Raw genomic sequence first — 23,292 nt, forward strand, 5'->3', positions numbered from 1 at the left:
GGAAGAGGACCCTACTGGGTGGATGGATGGGTCAAACAAGCTCAGGACTTTCAGTAAGAAAAACGGTGTTTGTGGCCCAGAGTCAAAGTTGATTTCTTAAATAACATTTGTGATGTGACGTACATGACATCTGTCCCGTGACATACGTAACATTATGTTAGTTGCAAAAGTACTTACTTAAAGCCAAACCATGATTTTTATTATACCTAACCTCCTAGTTTTGTTGCGTTAGTGGTTAATCGGACTATAATGACCATCAACAGTACCTTTTAATATGAGTATTCACATGCAAAAGGTGCACGACTCATATTTTAGTTTGCATTTTGTTGCTGTGCCACAGTGTCTTTTTTGACCACTTAATGTAAAATCTGAAAATCTCAAATCGCACACAGAAGCTTTACAGTGACAACCATCCATTATCAACCAATCACTGTGCTCATATTACTAAATTAAATGATAAATCTGATATGTGTTTTTGTTGTCAACATTAACAGTGATGGGGCGCTCAGTGGATGGAGCAGGTGCCCCATGTTTAGAGGCTGTGTCATCACCGCAGCGGCCGTGGGTTCGATTCCAGCCTCGGCCCTTTGCTGCATGTCATCCCCTCTCACTGTGGACTGCAGACTCTCCGCTGCAGCAGACAGGGCAGCCAGTATTCCCTCTCTACCTTCCTTTAATCACAAATTATGCCACTTGGTGCATAACTAGCCAGGTACTAAGACTCTGTCATTAGCAGCATTGACTGCAGGCAACTCGATCAATACAGTATTATGAAATCATGCTACACATGAAATGGACTGTTTACGAGTGCAGCTGCGGTGTTCAGCCCTGTTAACTCTTAGAGTTTAGACATATAGCATGGACCAACAGGAGGAATACTGAACCAGATTTTTATAAGATTCAGCCAAAATGAGTTGACAATTTATTTTTAAATATTTTCTTTTTTTAAGACAAACACATTTTTATACTTTTTCTTTCAAAATTGTGAAATTAACTTTTTTCCCATTGCTCTCCAGCTTTCTTCAAGAATACTAATATCTCTGAATGCTGATAACACTGAAAATATTTGCCCATGATTTGAAATGGATTCTCAAATCTCCTCTTTATTCAGGATTTAACTGTGCACACAGGAGTCAAATAAGACCAAAAACAATATCTGTGATTATTACGGCAACTCATTTTCTTAAACAGCCTACCAAATGGTTCTGATATGCCACAGAAAGCCTGGGCACAAGGTTTGTTGCAACATTTGGGGGGGGGGTCTGAGGGCTCCTTTACCAGAAAAATCTTAGCATCAAACACTTAATTTCCTGCATTCTGCTGTATTTTTATGCAACAGTTTCTGGTGAGAATGTCTTTAATTATATCAAAATTAAAGTCCTTCACTACTTTCTGGATTTATTGGGGGGACAAATGCACATGTTCTAATTATTGACGTGTCCCCTGTGCCCTCCCCTTCCCCTCACCTCAAAAACTAAACCTATTGCCCCTTTCCCACTGCACAAATATCCACTAACCCCGCTAACATCTGGCTTTTTTGCATTTAATGGAAAACATTACAATTAGCATTCACTCCCAGGTCAAATGACTCTGTGGCTACGGGTATTTATCGACTCCAGCTCAGATCATCCTCCACCCACAGTAATGGAAACACAACAGATGGGTTAGCCCCAACAACCAGAAAATACCACACATCTCCGCCAAAGCAGCGCTTCATCATCGATCCAAATTATCCCGCACCAAGTTTGAAAGAAATTTCGAATAAGTAAATATATAAAAAAGAAGTAACCACTATAACATTTTGACTGGCCTCCATGTTGCTTTCTAGTGTTTGTTAACCTGTTTTCCATGACGTCAGACGTGACACCAGTAAAACGACACACTCACAGAGCCGTGTACACTGTTCTGGTGTACTTGCAATGGGAAAAGAGTGTTATGCTTATTTTTAGTGGATTTTTGCATTTTCAAAAAAACTGTGTATATTTGCTAATTTGGCTGGGAAAAGCGCATATGACAGACAGTGTCATTATTCAGATCAGGCGATCTGTGTGAATTGCTTCATGCATCTGAACTCATATGAACACTACTTTGTTATAATGATCAAGAGGGCTGGAAATTAACTTTTTTGTCCAGCTGCCACTGCAGCTAGTGGATTCCAAAATATATGAGCCACTTAATAGATTACTATTGGGGTTTTTTTTTGCAGGTCAATGAAGCAAATTTATCAGCCACTTGCATATTTTACCAGCATTTGGCTGGTGGCTGGTGATCAGTCCTTTATAGCAAGTTCATGTTTCACAAAATTTACAAAATACTGATTTTGATTCTTCCAGATTATTTTTTTGGTGTCATACTTTATGAAACAATGTGAACACTTTGTGTTAAGTCAAATACTTTATACTTTACAGTATAAATACATGTACACTAGGGCTGTCAGTGTTAACAAAGGTCCGAAGATTATGTGTGTTTTTTTTTTATTACGCTCGGGAGCTAAGGAATGCAGTGGTACCAGCCATTTCATGTTAGCTGCAGAAAATGGCATGGCCATTTCACAGGGGTCCCTTGACCTCTGACCTCAAGATATCTGAATGAAAATGGATTATATAGAGAACCCCAGTAATGACTCCTAAAACTCGGATACCCGTTACCCATTTTAGCACCTCTGGGTCCCTCGCCTTAAAGTCATTGGATTTTTTTAATCAGTTTTTGGTCAGAGGCATTAAATAAGGTCTGTGGTAAACACAAGCTAAAGAGACTTTCACATTTTGTTTTCCTGACACAAAATACATCAGTAAATACCCCACTGGTGAACACTGAAGCTTTTATGTGTCTTAAAAAAGACGGTTGCCAACAAGTAGCTAAGTGAGACTACAGAATGTCATCAAGCCGAACACTGCCAGCCTTAGCGGTGGCGACGCGACCATAGTGTAGTTTGTTATAGCCTAACATGAGCTTTTTACCTCTGGGGATTGCATTTAGGCTTCAAAAATCCTGAAAGTGGTGTTAATATGTTAAGATTAATCCGAAATGGAATGAATGGAAAAATCTCATAGGCTTCTTGATTAGGGAACCAGAGCGACATTAGTTTCCTGGTTGGCCCACAGAAAACGTCATCCCTGGAGCACTCTGGGTACCCATGACTCTCCCCTTTACTGACAAACTCACTTAAACTCATCCCATGCAGTTTCTTGCTTTCATGTGATTCCTAATCAAGAAAATCTGGAAAGAATGACGTTACTTGGTCAATGTGGACCTAAAACTGTTTTGAAATGCAAAATAATGGAATTAAAAATGTGATTAAAAATGCTATTAGTCGCGATTACATTTTTAAAAAAAAGTTTGACTAATGTAAACAAAAAAAAATGCATCCCTTAAGAACAGACAACACACAAAGAAACACACATGCACACAGAGATCTTGAACTTTGCAAGAGTGCAAAACTGAGTGTAAGTCTTGAGGGAACAGGAAACGACTTCCCTCCTCCCCCTTCAATTCTAACCCCCCCTCCCCTGTTCCTCCCCCTCCTCTCCTCCCTCCTCCTCCTCCTCCTCTTCCTCCTCCAGCACCACGCTATAGCAGCGAACTAGGCAGGCCAACTTGCAGAGTGCAGCTCAGCCTCGACAGCGGCTGCTTCCTACTGGGGGTCTTCGGAGAGCATCGCACTCCAATGTGCGCTGCTGTGCCCGCTGGATGTTGAAATCGCGCCGTGCGCCTCGCCAGGAGCCACCATGTCCAACCCAACCCACGACCCGTTCTACTCGTCTCCGTTCGGACCCTTCTACAGGAGACACTCGCCCTACATGGTCCAGCCCGAGTATCGGATCTACGAGATGAACAAGCGGCTGCAGGCGCGCACAGAGGTGAGCCGAGCGGAGGGAGCCGCTGCACGGTCCCGTTTAGGTTGCGGTACCGGTGTGGGAGGGTAGCCGGGCTGTGGGGGTCCGGAGCGGGTAGGAATAGAAGGGATTTAAGGGCTGGAGGCTTGGGGAGAAAGAGGGGCTCAGGTCGGTATTAAGGTCTGTCAATCTGGAGGTGTGGATGTGATGCCAAAGTGCCAAACATTCCTGAGGTGAAAGTAAACAGGCTCCGGTGTGCAGACTAAACGCTGCAAGAAATATCATCATCTAAAGTCTCTGTTTTTACGGAAATCAGCATGATATGTGGAAAAAGATGCGTTCACGTGGCCAATTAAGTTGTTTAAAATGTAAGTGTCATCTAGTCTGATGTGATCTCCACCTGAAGTATTTCAAAATCAAGTGGAACTACACCGCAAACATGACATTTAAAGATTTTAATCGAGATTTTAAAACTCATTACACTAAAATTAACACTTTTTTTGCAGTGTTACATCAATACAGAAAGTTATTAATAAACAACACAGTTTGAATGTCTAAAAGGCTAACCAAGTCTAACTAGGCTGCATAGACTGAGGCAAAGTAGCCTTTTCACGTGCATTTAATTTATTTGCATACATTTACATTTATATTTGCATATTAAAAACTGACTCAAGACCCATTTCAGTGTAGAGAGTTTGCCCATGTCCTTGTGTGGTATAACTGCAAAATAATGCATCCCAGGTTTCATCACTGTTTCTGTGGATGAAGTTCTCTCCATGAAAGTGAGCCATCTGATTGCAAAGTAAGACCATCATAATATAATTGCAGGAGGGGTGAATTAATTTCATGTCAGTTTTCCTGATGCTTCAACTAGTCGGTGCGCTCAGTGCGTGTGGCGTACACAGTGTCATTCAGACTAAACCTTTGGTGATCCCAATGTGAATTATATAGCAAGCATCTGTCTTCAGCATCTGTTCTGTGATCTCAAATGTGTAAATCTGCAGATAAAAAGTTCATCCAACATGTCAAGTTCTCCTCGAGAGGCATCTTTAGGGGAATGGAAAGCTGCAAAATGCAATAAAAAGCACATTTTAGCAGCCTAACTGTTCAGTTTTTTAACTGTAAATGTCAGGGATGCAGCTAAGGACTATTTTCATTATGCATTAATCTAGCAGTTGTTCCTAATGTGTTAATTAATCATGAGATGCATAGAATGTCAGCAAAAACTGTGCATGGTGATCTCTTAAAAATGTCTCTCTTTGTCAGACCAAAAGTCCAAAACCAAAATATATCAACTTTATCATCGCAGAATAAAAAGAAAATCAGAAAATATTCACAACTGAGAAGCTGGAGCTAGTGAATTTGGCCATTTGTACTGAATAAAATCACTTTAACATGAACCATTTTCAACTTGATTCTCTATGAATAGACTAGTCAATAATAGTTTAAGCTCCAAACATCAAATTGTTTACATAATGTGACTTCTGGTTGCTGTCGGAAGCTTTAAGGCTGGAATTTGATTCCTGCTGTGACATTACAAACTGAGCTGTTTTGAATAAATGTATCCTAATGAAATAATTGGATATGAAATTGTTGCAGTCATTTTAGAAATCTGGTTTTTAGAGGCATGCAGTCTCCAGCTGAGTTACTGCAGCAGCAGCTCGCAGAATGATGCTGACTTTCCTAAAGAGGAACTTGCAACTTTAAGCAGACCAAGGCAATGTTGCTGAGATGCAACGGCCCGGTCTGATGCATTATTCATACGGAGTGGTCCAAGCCCCAGTGGACCTCAACTCCCTGTACCACACATGCACCAAGAAAACCAAGTGCAATCACCACACACACATGCACAAACTCACATGCATGCTCGTGTGCGTACATGTGCACACACACGACAGGACATGTGCATGTGTGTATATACAGCTCATGATTTGGGCACACAAACACACATCAGTTTAAACCATTACCTTCATCTCCTCAGACTAAATTATATAATTGCATAATAATATAATTAGTTTTTTTTGTTCCCGTTGGTGCTCATAGCATCTTCATCCCCTCCTCGTCTTTTTTCCTCAGCGGCAGGAGTGTATAATACATCTTCTCTTTCGCGATGTGGTTATTGTTTGATTAAAATGCAGGTGGTGGATGTAACGTGGAGGAAGTAGTGTCCTATAGCGGGAAATAAATGCATCAAGGGTTTTTTGGGGGGTTTGTTTGCATCCAGATGTGCCATACAGCTCGGTTCAGGCTTTTAACAAAATTATATAGCAATTATCCTCGTGGATGCAAAACTGCAGCCATCAATTTACTGAAACGTATTGCATGTGAAAAAATATTTGAGGAAATTGTAGAATAATTGTAACATAAATCTGCCTTCACAGAGTTCTGTGTAGTTGTTTCACTCTAACGAAACAGAGATAGATGTTGTGTGAAAATATTGTGTATGCTTCATGTTTACTTCCTGTAAAGCGGGGTCAGCTGCTGCTGGTCCCTTAATGATGATGCGTGCCTGAAGGGGTCATTCTGCCGCTCAGTCCGCCTCCTGTGCTTTAACATTCAGCTCACATTCAGGAACAATAGTGTGTCAGTATCAGCGCCGGGTCAGGATGATGATGTTACAAAACAGGAAGTTTGAAATGTTCAAAAAATCTGGATTCCATTACAAGAAAATAGTTGAATTGTCGTGGTTGATAGTTTCTTGAATATTTCATCAAGGTTTTGTTGCTTGCAGCTTTTGCAGATCCATATTCTTCTGTGTTTGATGTGAACGGCTGGCAGTGAACTGATGGAAGTTTGATTAACTCGGTTTTGAAAACACATGACGATCTTTGCTGTTGTGTTTTGTTGACACTGGCTTTACTCGCTCACTGCTGTTTATGTGAAAATAACAATCATTGCAAAATCATTGTAATTAATTTCCTGCAAATATTTTTCTCTTTTCTTTCTCTTTTTAAACTATGTAGAAAAGTGATGAAGTGGCACAAAAATGAGCATAAATCATCATTGCACCAAATAAGGAAATATTTCAAATTTTAAATGTCATATTGACAAGCGTTAGTGAATGTATATTTATTTGATTTTTAAAAAATCAAACACAGTGAAAATTTATTATAGTAATATTTCAGCAGTATTGGATTTTTTACAGTATGATTACAGTCTCCAAAAATATCAGGGCATGCAGTATTTGATCACTGTCATAATCAGTTATAGTGACCCTTAAAGGAATGAAAACAGAGAGCTTTTTTTTCATTAAACAAGCTTAATTTTATTAAAACTTGAAACCACTTTTGTTAATAGAAGTATCTTTTAAAATATCTGCCAGGCAGTTGAGGAGGAAAGGCGAAGTACAGGTGAGATTCTCCGTCTGGCGGCATTTCTTAGATAAACAAATGTACATTGTATGATAATGGTTTAATTTTCTTACCACAGTATATCTTGAAACCGGTATACCGCTGCAACCCTACCGCAATGTGATGCTGCTTATTCATGCAGAGCAGCGTATCCTGCTGTAAGACGTCTGATGGTTAAACTAGAACTCCTCGTATCTCAGAATAGACTTATTTGGGATTTGGGAGGGTAGTGCTGCACAGAGGCGTTGCAATATACAGGTGTTGATGATAACTGTGTGAAATGAAATACTGATATTATGTTAATGATAAATATATGATGAGATCGTGTTAATAATCCAGCGCCTCTTCTGTTTATTTCCGATCTCGCTTTATCGTGTTAATATTGTTATCATGAACTCTTTTGTATGGTGGTCATGAGGGTCAAAATGCAACAGCGTTTCAGAAAACACGATGACATTTCATAAAACAAATAATTTCACAAGTGACAGTGACGTTTCAGATTTCAAAAAACACCACATTTCAGAAAACACAAAAACGTTTCAGAAAACAACATTTGGAAAATGTAACAAACTTGAAATGTTATTGTGTTTTCACAAGTGCTGCCCATGAAGGACCGTCCACACTGGCAGCAGTTAAAATCCATTATGTTTAACATAGACATATTTCACGGCTGACCCAGAGATAATGCATCGTTTTCTGAAATATATCAGTGTGAAATCATATTTATTGGCAGTTCTCAGACAATTACAAAAGGTCATGCAGTATCAAGGTAATTAAACAACATCACATATGTATTAAAGACGGGACTGGTCAGTCATTACGTGCATTATGAGCAGGAGCTTTTATTCTTGTTCAAAAATGTACAGTACACATACAGTAGATGACAGAAAGCATGTTAAACCGATCCAAAGAACGCATAATAGGGAATTCTTCTGTTGGGTTTTAGTGTGAAGACACATATTAAAGCTTTTCTGTGACTGCAGTTTGTTGCTTTATTTTGTTGATCCAGTCAAAATGATTTCAAGCTTTGCGAATAGCCGCCTTGTCAGAATTATCACCCAAGTAAAGATGCTTAACATTGTGAAAGGACTGCCATTGTTAGGGATAAGAATGGCTCCGAGCGTACTTAACATCGTGCTTGCTGGCAGGCCGTCGAAGCAGAATGACTCACTGTAGTTTGCCTTCCCGTCGCTGTGAGTAGTTTTTAAACGGGGGAACTGACTAAGCCTCAGTATGACACCACCTTTTTAGAAAAGTGTTGAAGGAGTCGACTGAAGTCACTCTTCTGTTGAAAATTCTTCCATTTGTCTTATTCATGAGTGTGCTTTTGAATTTGCTTGGCTGGTGGTGCAACTGCCGCTCGCACTGGCGGGACCTGACACGTGGAGGAGACTTACTTACCTCCAGAGGAAGCTATAGTCTGTACGAGTATAAGTGACATCTATAGCCGTGAATCCTCCGGGAGTGAAATATCAGGTTGTTAGAATTAGACACGTTTGTGTTATTCTGGTTTTATTCTTTTGATTTAATACCTTGCACTTACACAGTATTGTTGCTCGGACTGGAACCTTTAGTCGACAGTGTTTTCGGTGTCTCCTGAATCGTTTTAAAAGCTGGAGAAATTAACTATACCAGGAAAAATCCACCACTGGATGCTCTTGTGCCATTAAAGACAGTTAAGACTCAACTTCGGTGTTGTTCGTGCATTAGAGAGGCTGTTTCATGGTGTTTTGAAGTTTACTTTTAGGTGTACACATCCTCTCATATACAGTATATGTCTGTTTCCTGCAACCCCCGGAAAGAAAAAAACATAAAGTGTTTGCTTTGAGCTATGAGATATCTGTGTAGGTGGAGAGAGCTGTAGCGAGGTATAGGGCTGCGACTAATGATTATTTTTATTATCCATTGATCTATGTTCTCTACTTATCTATCAGTTAAGCATCTGGTCAATAACATTTCACACATTACTGAAAAAGGTTGATCCCAATTTCTTTGCGTGCAAGGTGTGTCCAGCAAATCTTCACATTGGAGAAACTGGTACCAGATCATAGTTGGAGTTTTTGCTTTAAAGAATTGTATTAATGTTTAATCAAAGTAGTTGAGTATTTGAAGAATCCGACACGTCTTCATTTATAAACAGAGGAGGTTGTTTGAGTTACATATATGACCAATGGAGAGTATCAGCAACAGGCACACATACTTCTTTACACATACATTTTACTTGTACTTTGTACACATTTTGAAACCATTGATTTTTTTTTTTTTTTTTGGTTAGGATTCAGGCAACAAAATGAATGTTACTTGATTATAAGTGCTGCCCAGAATACTATTTTAGGGGCTTCAAAGCTTCAGTAATAATTATGAGGGAAGCCATCAGTCATATTCATACATGCTCATCAACAACCCACACCCGAGCAGTCTTTAGCAGTACGGTTATGGGATGCAATAACACCTCTTGCAGAAACTCTTTGAGTCTTTGTTGTACATCATGTGACTTATAGAAGAAAAAAAAAATTTCCATTGCAGGTTTACGAAATATGGCTTTTTCAGATCGCCTGAAATACTACCTAATGAGAGCATAAAAACATTTTTAGCGAAATTTTTTTTACGGAATAGACGTGTAGGCGTATTTTATGTTTGCAGTTTCAATTTGTGCAAATTAAGAGTTAATGGAAACCTGCCTTGTGTAAGAGAGAGAGTGATAGAGAGAGGCAGGAGAAGGTGGAAGGTGGACTATTACAGCTTTGTTTCTGTGAGTTATTAATAACTTCGAACCCTACAGATCTGCAGGGCCTCATTATCGATGCAACGCAAGTGCGTCATTAAAGTGGTCAACAATATATAACCGTCCATGCTTTGTCTCACCTGTTCCTTTTCCTTGTAGGACTGCCAATTTAATATTGACACTGACGTCCTTCGTGTCTGAGTCTTGCCGCCTCTTTTCAGTTATCTCCACGATTTTAGTGTTGAAAAAAGGAAGCTGAGGAAGTTGATTACAAAGGCATGACTGAAGCTTTGAAGTATTCTGTTCAGCCTGGTCATTAGGTTTAGGAAAAGATCGTGACTTGGGTTCCCATAAGAACATTTGTAACGTAACTTTAGTAAATTTAACTTGTGTTGCGCACATGGTGTAAGTTAAAGATGTTATGTAAGTAAACGTACATACGCATATTAAAATAACTCAATGCTCACTCTTTGTTTCACATGGGACACGAACAGTGGTCTCTTAGGTTAAAGTCCTGAGTTTGTTTGACCAATCCATCCACCTGATCTCCTGGCTCCTTACTCTCTGTTGCTCTCTATCCTTCATCACTTCACTGGCTGATTCCCTTCTGTCATAATTACCACGACCACGAGAAGTTGCCACCTAACAATAAACATAATTGTGTGTCGTAATAAATTGCTTGTACAGATGACCCACACAGTCATTTTTTGAGGATAAAAAAGGAATAATCAGCTGAATCTCCCAGTTTTGCTATAATGATGACGATCTTAAGGCTGAAACTAATGAGTATTTTCACAAACATTTAATCATTAGTTTATTTTCTCCATCAATCATTTCATCTCTCACAGTCCAACAAACACTCCAAAATCCAAAGATATTCAGTTTAATACTACATAAATTAGGCTTGGGTGATTAATCAAATTATGGTTTTGGCTTCCAACAATTATTTAAAGAAGATAATCGATATAAATCTTTAAATGTGCCCACGATATGTTTTACGATGATGCTATTTTGTATTGTGTTTTAAATCCAGTGCACCTCTTTCCTTTACAGCAACGTGTTTTCCCGCCTTACTAAAAACCCAAATTCACTTTCAGCCAGTTTTTCTGTTGAACTATATTTAAAATAAAAATAAAAATCCACTCACAACATTTTTTTAAAGGTTCAATATATGTATGATGTTTCCAAGGTCAATGAGTAATCCTATTGAATAATCGTGATCTCAGTGTTGACCAAAATAATCCTGATTAAGCACACTTTCACAGCTAAGAAGAATTTAATGGTATTTTTGCTCATAACACAACTTAAATGATGAGTTGATTATCAAAACGGTTGAAAAATATTTTTTATTTTAATACATAAACTGGCTAAATGTTTCAGCTTACTGTTGAGATGATGATATACTGTATAAGAAAATGAAAAAAAAATTAATTATACACTAACACTGATGATGTTTTAAAGGTTCAATGCTTTAAAATTTCACAGCCGATTGAAATATCTTATGTACTCTCATGTTTTCTGCTTTAGGTTCGTTAACAAGTAGTTTTATTTTTAGGCGACCCTCATTTAAAACATACTGAAGGTTTGTTTTCTGCTTCCTCTTGGTAACAACCTTTTCACCTGCCGTGCTCTCAGAAACTCACATGGAAAATAAAACGGCGAAAAAACAAACAAACGACACAACAAGTCCCGCGTGCTTGCCTGGGATCAGCGCTCACCTTTGAACTGATAACTGTGCTGCAGTTTAAACAGTCCTGCTCCTGTGATGACTCGGGGTCTGTTTCTATCCCAACCTTATTACCTGCTCCATTCATACTTATTACCTGCCCGGCTGTATTTCTGCAGCGCGCTGACTGCTATCCCATTACCTTCATTTTACACAATGTGAACCCACTGTGACCTGGCAATCTAAACAGGCTTTGATGTGGATTTGATGCCATGCATACGGTGTGACCACATTGTTTCTGTGCTGTCGCTCAGGGGGCACCGGCCCTGCCGTACAGAGGCAGCTGCGGTGATTTGTGGGGGAATTTGACACTTAAGCGTATGCAAATGAGGCGGCGGATTAACATTCAGAGGAGGAGCTTGGTCGACCTCAGCCGGTGTAAGGCCATTAGCATAGGAGACATTAATATTCAGCAGAAGAGAGCGGGGACACAGAATAACACTGTAAGTAAAACTACAACACAGAGGGTGAAACAGAAGGAAAACAAAAGCATTTTAATGGAGGCGCCATAATAATACCCACAGGGCTGCGCTCACAAACCGCCGCTGCTGACAGTGGGTCTAATGGTCACACTCTTCCTCAGTGGATAGACATGCAATCAGTAACAGTGATTGGCAGGCCATTCATTGGATTCTTGTGTCTATTGCACATAGTTAGTCTCATTCTCATTATTCAAATGGGCCCACAGACCTGACTCGTTGGCTCGACTGTGGAACTGGAGGAACTGGAGTGTTCATTATGGCAAAATCCCTTGTTCCTGTCAGGGGCAAAGTGGATCTGTTCCCATCAGCACTACGTGTCAGATTGACATGAATAGGCTTATGATGTAGAGGTCAAGTTGGCACTGAGCTGCGAGGTTCACAGAGAGGGATTAAAGATGAGCCACCACGACACATAAAGGAAATTTTTGCTTCTCAAGACGTTTGAACGGCAAACAATGATTCTGATCATTGATTAGCTGAAGATTATTTCCTCAATTAATGTCTCATTTAATAAGCATGAAGAGTATTGGGCCCAGGCAGGAAAAACATCAGGGGAGGATTTTTTTATTAATTTTTTAAAAGTTTGAACTTTGAAAATGAAGACGAAATTTCAGTGCAAGTTAAAGACATAAGAAAAAATAAATAAGGGATGGAAGTTTGGGGTTTTTTTGCATTTCAAGAATTAAGTCAAACTTTCAGTATTAGTGTCCCAAATCAGTAAAAATGAATCAGAACAGAAAACTGTTTTTTTTTGTTGTTGTTGTTGTTTTTAAATTTGCATTTCGAGAATTAAGTTGAAATGTCAAGAATAGGGTCACCTTCTCCGGTGCATCAAATAGTGTCTTTTGACGCAACATGTCCTCTCTGTCCTGCATGGATGTTTACCCACTGCTTCCCTGGCATCTGTCCATTATTCACAATCTTAGTTTGCATGAATGCAGCAAAGTTTGGTATCTCCTTCTGAACAGACACAAGCAATAACAGTTTCTAATCTTCACTTGAAAAGATGTCCACATAAAATATAAGCTAAATATAATCGTGACAGCCAGATGATCTTACCAGAAAGAAAGTCACTTAACCCAAAATGATCAATAATATTAATGAATGGTTCAAATTACCCTATTTAAAATAAAGAAATAATGGCGAAGAATGTGCCAGACAAATACAGACAAATGACAGCTAATTATTACAATACAGCTTCAATTAAAAACACAAAAAATCACTTTCACTATGAGGTGTTGATGCTGTGATGATGATGCTCTTTCCCTTTAAAAATGACTTGTTGATTGACAAGAAACAAAGTTAGATTTTTATAGCCAAGCTTTTCTTCACAGGATGTTGTTATTTGTGCAAAATTAATATTTTTTCATAAAATGCAAAGCTAATAATAATACTACGAATTTTAATAACAAACTGGAAAAACCCCACATTTTTCAACAACACTATGATGCGTAAATACTTAGTAAGACAGACATTTTTTACAGTGTACGTGTGTGAAACTGGCTGAGAGTAATTACCAGAAAGGTGTTGAACATCACGCTGCCCTTATCTGAACCATTACTGCTGGATTTATCTACCATCAGGGAACCACTGCAGGTATCACTGAAAAGGCTTCTCATGTGTCACGACTGAGTTTTTAGCTGCGACCAGCTGCTCTACAGATCGCTCTGTCGGCCTGTCGGTCGGTCAGTTGGTCCACGTAAATTTCCCAACCCTTTAGTGGCCGCGGTTTTTGTCCTAGGAGGCTGAAATTCAGCATTGAGGTCAAGTGTGTTTGTGAAGAGGTGTGTGTTTGTGTTCATGCTTATTGGCTAAAAGGGAGGTTGGAAATGGGGAAATGCATGCAGGTTTGTGGTCGCAGCTATTGTTAAATTGCGTTTGTTTGCTGATGAACAAAAGGCTTTAAAATCAATTAATCAGTTATTAAAAAGATGTTAAATGTACAGAAGGTGTGATCATAGCATCTTATTGTATTTTAAATGTTGGATGTTAAAGCTTTTTCCTGTTAAAAGCGGTCTTAGTGACCCAGGAAATCCTCACAGCTGATTTATTAATTGCTAAGTATTGATTATACAGTGCTGATTATAACAGAGTCCATTAAATTATCAAATACATTTAAATCAAAGATCATTTTCTGCTCACCAAACAACAAAACAATAGAGTCCTAAATTAGTCTATAGCATTTGTTGTTTACTTTCCCTGCATGGGCTAAACAGCATTGTTATTTATTTCAGCAGAGTCTCTGATATGTGTTGTTATTATGATTCACAGACTTATTGACAATGAACAGACATCTGCTTTTCTGGACCCGTAAAACGTCGCTCAGAGCTCCTACATTAAAAACAAAAACATTTTGTATTTTCATAATGCTGCCAGTCGCTGAAAGGACTGAATCACATTAGCTTCTGCTTCCTTTAGTTAACTCCTTGCCTGCACCCCCCCTCACCAAATTAAAGAATAATGCTGCTAGAAGGTGAGCGGACGGGCTGATAGGTTATTCAGAAAAGGAAAAAAGTACCTTATCCTTAGATAACTGTGGTCATTACTATTAACTTAGCTGAATGCTTTTGCCTGGGTATTATTTTATTCTTTATAAAGCTACAAAAATCACTGAAAAAGACAGAAAGGACAATCCCATTTTTTTTAGGTAAATCCAGTTTGGAAAAACTGCATATTATGCATATATATATATATATTCTGCAGAGATTAACATACAATTTAACAGCACAGTCACAAACTACCCAGTGTTTTTACAAATTATGGTTGACACTGATTATTATGTCTGCTTATAAATGCAACAGTGATAGATAAGTAGATACATTTTTAATTGCGAAAGGGGAAAAAAGTTTGGTTACCCATGCACAGTGACAAATTAAAGAGATACAAGACAGACATATGAGAGACGTATTGTTTTATCATAGTGAGGCTAATACACAAACTAATACATGTTCCAAGAGTGTATGTTTGGAGCCTGCTACTATATAAAAACAATGTCTTTAAAGCCACAGAAGGTCACTTTTAAAAAAATAACTGTTGTATTTGCTGAAACTGTCACTATATACTGACAGCAATACACGAGGCAGGAAAAAATGTGAAAAAAATCAGGTTAATTTGACCTGATTTCACTCCCAATTCATCAAATACTGGCATTTGGTCAGTGGCTTTCAGCCTGAGACACTGACGCAAAAAGGCACCCTTGGCGGCAGTTTTTGACAAACTGGGCTGCTATCATAGTATGAGGAGAAAATTCTTCATTGTGTGGGAGGGAGGGAGGCTGGATGGAGCACATCGAAGACTGCTGTGTGTTTCCTTAGTTAAACCGTTAGTGATTCAAGTTTTTGTAATAACCATGTGGCATGCTAGTATGTGTAGCATGCTATGCTGTCACATGACATTACATTTTGTTAGTAACAAATGTACCTATTTCAAGCCAACCTAACCAAGTGCTTTTTTTGCCTAAGCCTATGGAAGTAAACCTAAAAACATTTTTTTAACCTACATTCTGTGTTTATTTTGAGAAAGACAATGCATTTATCCATCCATCAATCAAGTAGCAAGTATCAGCAAAAATGAAATTGTAGTATAAAAATTACCTACTGTAGCTTTAAAGTGGCTATAATCAATATTTTTATTTTTAAATAATATATGAAATAACAATGTGACTGTGTGAAAGGGGTCAGTTGTAGTGATGAACCTGCATAAGCATCTAAATCTGCAGCTCCCCTCTGCTTCATTGAGCTTTACAAAGAGTTTCAGCACATTGTTTAGTTGGTTTTGGTTCACTCACAGCTTTCATAGCATCCTTTCAGTAGGAAGCTTTAACAATCCACTACTACACTACACATGTTCAGAAAACAGCAGACTAGTTTGTGGAGCATTTAGCAGCTGAAGAGACTGAAATTTCCTTCAGGAGTTGATGGAGACAAAAACTGAGCTAAAAGACAGTAAATATTGGACTTACATTCATGAGGTTGTCATAAACACGACTGTAAATTAATAATAATTTTGCCTGAATAACTTGCTAGTTGTGTAAATAAGTATCCAATTCCTAACAAATTCACTAAATCAACTAAAAATATGATAATATATCAGTATTGTGTTCACTAATTTGTCATGCTGCCCCCAAGAGGCCACAAACGTTATTGCAGGTTTAATACAATTAATTAATTATTGCAGTATTTAGGAAAGCCTCTTGTGATTTTTTATTTTTTCCTTAATCTAAACAGAGTCAAACCATATCCTTAAACAGTTTTAAGACAAAATGCAATTGAAGCAATAATTATAATAATCAAAGGATGGCAAATAAACACTATACAGTCAGGACATTAAAAGATAAATAAACAGGTTTGGATATGATCTCCTCCAATGTGTATATTTGATATGACACATTCACACAATAGTCTCATTTCACTTTGTTGGTGCAAGAATGTCACACTGTACATGGGATGCTCCGAGAGGATGTTCCCAAGAAAACCATACGAAGAAACAAAAAACAAGGCCGCTGGTCAAACAATGAGCGTCAGTCACATCCAGCAGGATGCTCGGACAATAGACCCACCTTTTTCCTGGCCCTTTCCCTCGGTTCCTTCCAGGCTGCACTGTCGCTCAGATAACAGTGGAGACAGACGGGCCTGTAGTCCGTCTATGTCCTGTTGTTCTCTCCCCGCGATGTGGTTAGAGAGTCTGTCGTGAGGCAAAGAGGTCACAGGTTGGATCCATGCTGCAGCCGCTGTGCAGAAGGGTCTTTGAGTGAGACGCTGAATCCGGCCTTGAGGATTGTTTGCACTTTTTAAAACTAGAAAAACTGAATGCAACTGCGATTTGAAACTAGACTCCTACATTTTACTGGAAAAGAGCTTGTGGCTGACTGAAGGAAGAAATGCACGCTCAGTGTTTTCTGATTAAATGGGCATTAAAAAAAATCAAATAAATAAGTACATCCAGTCCAGGTTAGTAGTGTTCTGTAGTCCAGCCCGATTTTAATTCAGAATAGTTCACTAAAGTTCATCTCAAGGGAAAAACAGAAAAGTACATCAGAGTCAAACAGCTGATCAGCAAAAATGATGAAACTGCCAGAAACCAGCACAGAGCAGCGGAGGCTGGCTACTGGTGCAACTAACCTGAGGTACAGTGTCTCCCCCGTGTTCACTGTATCTGCTGCTGCACTTTTTCCTGCTCAATGATGAAATATTCTCCAGCTAAGTATACAGCAAGAGTTATTCTGCTTTCTACAAGCAAAGTGGCATCCAAAAAGCCAATCGAGCTAAATCCCTTTTGACCAAGTTATCGTGTGACTGTGTGAAAATGAAGTTTAAACAGAGCAGAGGAAGACATGAGGACTGCAGAGTAAGAGTATGGATGATGGACAATTAGGATCGTGAATAAAGAACCATATACGGGTGAAAAATTCTAAAAATAATTAGTGTTGATAAAAGTGTTCCTTGCTTTTTCACCTGCGTTTTTTTTAAACAGGGATATTGCTCACAAGAGGCTACATGAGACTACAGAACGTTATCACTCAGGCTGTTTCTACAAACTGTTTGTACTTTTTCCTACGAAAAGCAGTCCACCCAATTCATACATATCCCACGTATTTTGAAATCACACGACTGATGCACTGGAGTAAACAAGAAAGAGGTCCTGAGTGATCTCATATCTATCTGTATCATTTTAGGGCACATCCTCACCCCATTTTTCTTTTCCTTTACCTAACCTCACTAACTTGACATAAATTACGTAACTTAACGTTATGGACGTACTGTCGTTAGTGGTGAGCGAATTAGCTGGATATCATATGAAATGTTGCCTGTTTTTGTAGGATATAATACTTACCGTTCTATGAGAATATGTTCATCACGCCAAACATGGATTTTCAGACCTGTTGAGGTGGCGATTTTAAAGTCACACTTATGTTTAATTAACTTCTGGTAAAAGTAGTGTTCATTTAGCTGAACAAGACTTTTTGCAAGTGTCATAAATTAGGGGTTGACCTATTTTGTTTTTTCAGGGCCTATTCTAATACCAATTATCAGTGCTTAATGAGACAGATTTTTGGAACTAATATGCATTTACAGTAAAAATGAAAATGTTTCTGTCAAAATTTAGAATTTGGAATATAACACGCTTCAAGCCCAAACTTTGTTTAAATGCCTTAAGCAAATGTTTAATCAAAACTGAACCTTTTAACATTTCATACAGCAAGTTTCCAGCAAGTTTTTAAAAAATAAATTTCAGTCAAAATTTAAATGAAAAATGAATGAATAAAAATATCTCCCTGAGGTTTAACAAAATGAAAGTTCCTCACATGCCGACCCCTTCTTTGCATGACTGACTTACCTGGTGTTGGTTGAGTGTAATCCGCACACTTATCAGCGATCATTAAATAAAATGCCGTACAGATAATCAGTAAAATGCCAAATATCGGCCCCGATAATACTTAAACATTGATAAAAATATTCATAAAATTTATCCATTAAAAAAAACACTGATAAAAAAAGAAAATTCATTTAAAAAATGCAATTTTTAGCCAAACAACATTAAAAAAATCACACTTTATGTGTGATTTATATTTTTCAGCACTGAGAAAGCCACAGTGGCCACGTACACAATCGATCAGACTAACGAGCAACAGGTGACGATGTATTAAAAGTCAGCCGCAAAGTTTGGTGACATTAAAACGGAGCACGTTCATTTAAAGTGAACAGTATCTGAGGATGAGGTGAAATCCAGTATCGATCGAGGGTCTTGTTGAGAGGAAGTGTGCGGCGTGTTGATTGTTTATTGGTCTAAATAGCTCAGCAGTGGGGAATAAAGGCTGAACAGTGTTAATGTGTCCAAGTCAGAGCCTGAATTCTCACTTTCCTTTGGATTTTAATTTCTCACGGGTGCTGTAATAATTACACCTTGTCATTCATGCATTTTGTTTTAGTTATTTTCATCCTTATTGATGTTTGTTGTCACCTAATATGGTGCTCTAATCTTGTGGGTCTGCTGGTGCATATTGACTTACTTTTGTTTGTCTTCACTGAGGTGAGACACTTTTTAAGCTGGTGGGTGTTTATTGAACCAGTATTTTTTTTTTTCAATGTGTAGAGGTGGAACTAATGATTGGTTGATTTTTTATTTTTTGATTATTCACAATATCATTTAATGTGTGAAAAGTCAGAGTGCAAAGTGATATCTTTAAATGACCCGTTTTGTCATGTCCAGAAACTAAAGACATTGAATTTACAGTCATAAAAAAAACAGAGAAAAGCAGCAAATTCTTTAATCCAGTGTTTCCCAAACTGGAGGTTGGGGTCACAAGATAAATGTGAGGAGTCACCAGATGATTAAGCTGGTAACGAAGATCATAACAATATTCTGCTATGTGAAATTCAGACACAAATTCAACACTTGAATTATTCAAATTTAAAAAATCTGAAAAGGGTCTTAAAAAATAATTTGTGCTTGCTTGTAGTAGAAATAAACTACTAAATAAACTCATAGAAACATGAAACCTTTGATGAGGTTAACTTTCTAATGGCTCACAATCCAAAAGAGTTGTGCAGATTTGAACACCGAGTTTTGCAATTCATATTTTAACTCAAATGGAAAGAATAGACGCCATTCTGGGATTATTAAAATCTGTGGCATGGATCAATGCCGACTCACTGACCACGTGCAACACAGTATTGTGTCCATCATGGAAGACACTCAAATAAAGTTCTGTGTGACAACCATACAAACTTAAACTGCTCAAAGTAATATAGACATTTAATACTGTGAAACAGATATCAACATCTTGAATGTTACATTATATTTAGGATAAAACAATCCCGGTTGTAGCCTCTAGAAAACAGTAGTTATGTCCATTTTATTGTTAAGTCTTTAAGAACTGTTGCAAAAAAACAAACAACCTATAGCCTAAATATCACGGTATCAAAGTGAAGATGTTTACAAAAAAGAGGGGGAAATGCCACCAAAGAAGCCTAGGAGTAAGTTTTTTTTTATTTATTTATGTACTTATTTATTAATTATTTATTTAGGCTATTTTAAGTACAATAGGATAGTATACAAACATTTTGGTAAATAGCAGCACATAGCCTATACGTCAAACATAAGTGATATAAATACATATGAAGAACATAAAATAGGATTAACATTTATTTTTCTACATGGTTATAAAAAGTTACGACAGTTCATTTTCCACTGCGGAGAGGAAAGTTTGTCCGAAAGCTTTCTGCTACGTTTATAACCTACATGAAGGTTGCTTCGTTCAGCTGTGAAGGTGACTACAGTGAGGAGGGTCCAGTTTTGGGTGTGTGTCTTGATCAAGGGCACTTCAGCAGGACAATGATATTACTGCTGTTGCGGGGATTAATCCTGCAACCTTCTGGGTGAAAGCCAGTAGTGCTGAGTGCACCCTGCAGTCATTGTAGCTCCTCTTCATGCACGTTTCCTGCATTGACAAACAACCTCTGTGTATTAACCTCGACCTTAAATATATACTGTAACACTAACGGTGGTCTCTGACTGCCGCTCGAAACTTCTGACACTAAATAAAGCGAGAGAATGGGACCGATGCCTAAATAAATTGGCAGACACGCAATTAAACGTGGGAACTTCTTCACTGACTTCATTTATATTAGAAAGTTCATTCCTGGTGAACGTGCAGCGGCTGTTCAAGGGCAATGACTTTTTCCCCCTCCTGCTGCACTCATTTCTCCTCATTTGCATAATGCTTGGCTGGTGGCTGTAAGGTGGCCAAACGCTGCAACATGTTAACTTTGCATTATATAAAAACACTCAGGACCCAAGAGGATAAACCTGTGCTGATATCAAACATTAATGTGCACCGAGTCTGGCGTGATTAAACTGGTGTGGTTCATGGAGTCTAAAGGACTGGTTCTTGTACTTAGTTATGCTGAGGACGCCTTAATAGAAACAGTACTTGCATGTGTGGTTAAGTTTTGTTCGAGGGACCTCCGTGTCTCGGGATTTACCACAAAATTCACACCAATGTAAGAGAAAGACATATTTTCGATATCTTTTTGTTTATTTATTTTTCTCTTTATTTATTTTAAGATCTAGGGGTATGTATTGGCAGAAATTGGATAAGATACTGTAAGATAAGATAATCCTTTATTTGCTCCCAGCTTTGTGTTTGCTCATTATACTGATCTCATTTAGTTGTTTTTTCCCCCCGATATGTATCGTATCGTATCGTATCGTATCTCTCTACCATAAAGTAAAGACATAAATAAACACAAATAATATACCATGAAATATAACATAAATAGCAGTAACATAAATATGGTTTAGGTTTTGCCAAGTAAAGTAACATAAGTAAGGTTTTGGAAAAGAAACATTGTGATGACGTAGCAGTACCTTATGATAACTCAAAGTTCATGTTACGATTTTGAACGCCAGTCTCCAGGGGGAAAGTTCTGTGATTGTTTGACCCGTGCATCACCCCAGACTGCCTCCTTACATGGACTTTCGGTCGTAATATTTCCTCCTTCTTTACCCTTGTTAGTGCATTGGTTACATGATTGCAGCCTTCATGATTATGTCCGTTATAAACAAGTTACTGGCTTTTCATTACGTTGGATATGAACAAATTGTTGTGCATCACTTTTCATAGATATACAAACAAACTATGCATGAGAATAGCCTGACACACTGGACTTCTAAGTTACAGATTATTTGTTTGATCTGTTTATTTCCAAAATAAATGGGAAAAAGAAATTCCTAGATCCCTAGTTGGCATCATCAAACTGCTTTTTTTATGTGACCAACAGTCCAAAGCTCAAAGATATTCAGTTTAAAAAGATCTAAAACAGCAGCAAAAGTGGCAAATCCTCAAATCTGAAATAAAGCAAATCCTCAAATCTGAAATAAAGCAAATCCTCAAATCTGAAATAAAGCAAAGCAAATAAAATAAATAAAGCAAATGTTTTTTGCTTGATAAATAACTTAAATGATCATTTATCAAAACAGTTGTTGATCAATTTTTCTAAGAATCAAGTAAAACTTAAGTAAATATTTTTTAAAAATTAAATGATCATTCACACTGTTAAAATTTGAATTAACTTTTTTAGAAAAAATACCTTCCCCATTGAAATTTCCATTGTCAAGGTGCTGCCACAAAAATAAAGATACTCACCATCGTGCACATGGAGTTTGACTTGCTCTGAAAAATTATTCAGTCTTATTTGACTTATATTTCCAAAGTTTCGTTTGTCAGTGACCTTCGCCAAACAATCAAACAAAAAGACATGTTGCTAAAGATCTTTTCGAAACGTTTAGAGAGTCTTTGGTTCTGTTAAGTTGTTCTGCTCCCCAATAACCTGAAGCTGTTTGAATCTTTGACAACAGTAAAACTTCCTTGGCCCACCAGTCGGCCGGGCTACATGCTATTCAGGAGCTGAATGGGGTTTCAGACATTGGTAATTCTCCAAGGTCAGGCCCCAGACACGCCTACACTCTTGGAGGCTTTTCTGCCACAAGAGGCTGTAAGCAACAGCGGAAAAAAAATACAGACTAACAAAAGCTTACTGGGAAAAATGGTTCATGTAAAACATAGAGACATTAGTGGTTTATGGACTGTTAGAAAAGATCAAGTGAGAGAAGGAGACTGTGGTCTTCCTTTATGTTGCTGTGTGAAGTGTGAATGCACGCAATATCTGCCGTAAATAAAATGAATATACTGTGCAGACAGTGTGAGCACGTGCATGAGTGTGTTTGTGCATGTATACAGAACAAAGGGATGGTCTGTGTTTTTATAGATATTAAAACGTCTCTTTGTGTTTTCTGTTGCCACATTGTGTCATCTGCCTATCCATCCTGTATGGACATTTCTATATGCGAGGACTTAACCCTCAGCTCTGTTGCTATTTACTGAGGATCCTCCCTATGCTGTCCCTCCAATCCTCTGGATTTCCTGTAAATCCCGGGGCCTGGCCAGCACTGGTGATTTGTGGTTGGCTAGTGGGCAATTGACACATTGATAAATCCCCCTCAGATGGGGTGCGATCCGTTTGAATCAATAGAGCCTTATCGGCTGACGGCCGTCACGGCCACGACCGTGTCGGTTCACCTCGGGTCCCTCAGAGTCGGCCTGATTTGTAGCATTTGACAACAAACATCGTCACGCCACGTGGTTCGTCAGAGAGTCCGCGGGCGTAAATGA

General features: G+C 38.3%; 1 protein-coding gene across 4 annotated transcripts in view; it reads left to right on the plus strand.

Annotated features, from left to right (window-relative positions):
- Nucleotides 1–656: 656 nt before the first annotated feature.
- ldb2a (LIM domain binding 2a) overlaps nt 657–23,292 on the plus strand; it is a 123,429-nt gene continuing 100,793 nt past the window's right edge. For 2 of the 4 annotated variants that reach the window (XM_042493546.1, XM_042493547.1), the window contains exons 1-2: nt 657–712; nt 3,564–3,860. In XM_042493546.1, coding sequence (XP_042349480.1) covers nt 3,729–3,860 — 132 coding nt within the window. In that variant the 5' untranslated portion in view covers nt 657–712; nt 3,564–3,728. The remainder of the gene's footprint in view (nt 713–3,563; nt 3,861–23,292) is intronic. The other 2 variants (XM_042493543.1, XM_042493544.1) reach the window with 1 other exon arrangement.

This window comes from Plectropomus leopardus, chromosome 9 (genome assembly GCF_008729295.1).
Source record: "Plectropomus leopardus isolate mb chromosome 9, YSFRI_Pleo_2.0, whole genome shotgun sequence".
Lineage (NCBI taxonomy): Eukaryota > Metazoa > Chordata > Actinopteri > Perciformes > Serranidae > Plectropomus > Plectropomus leopardus.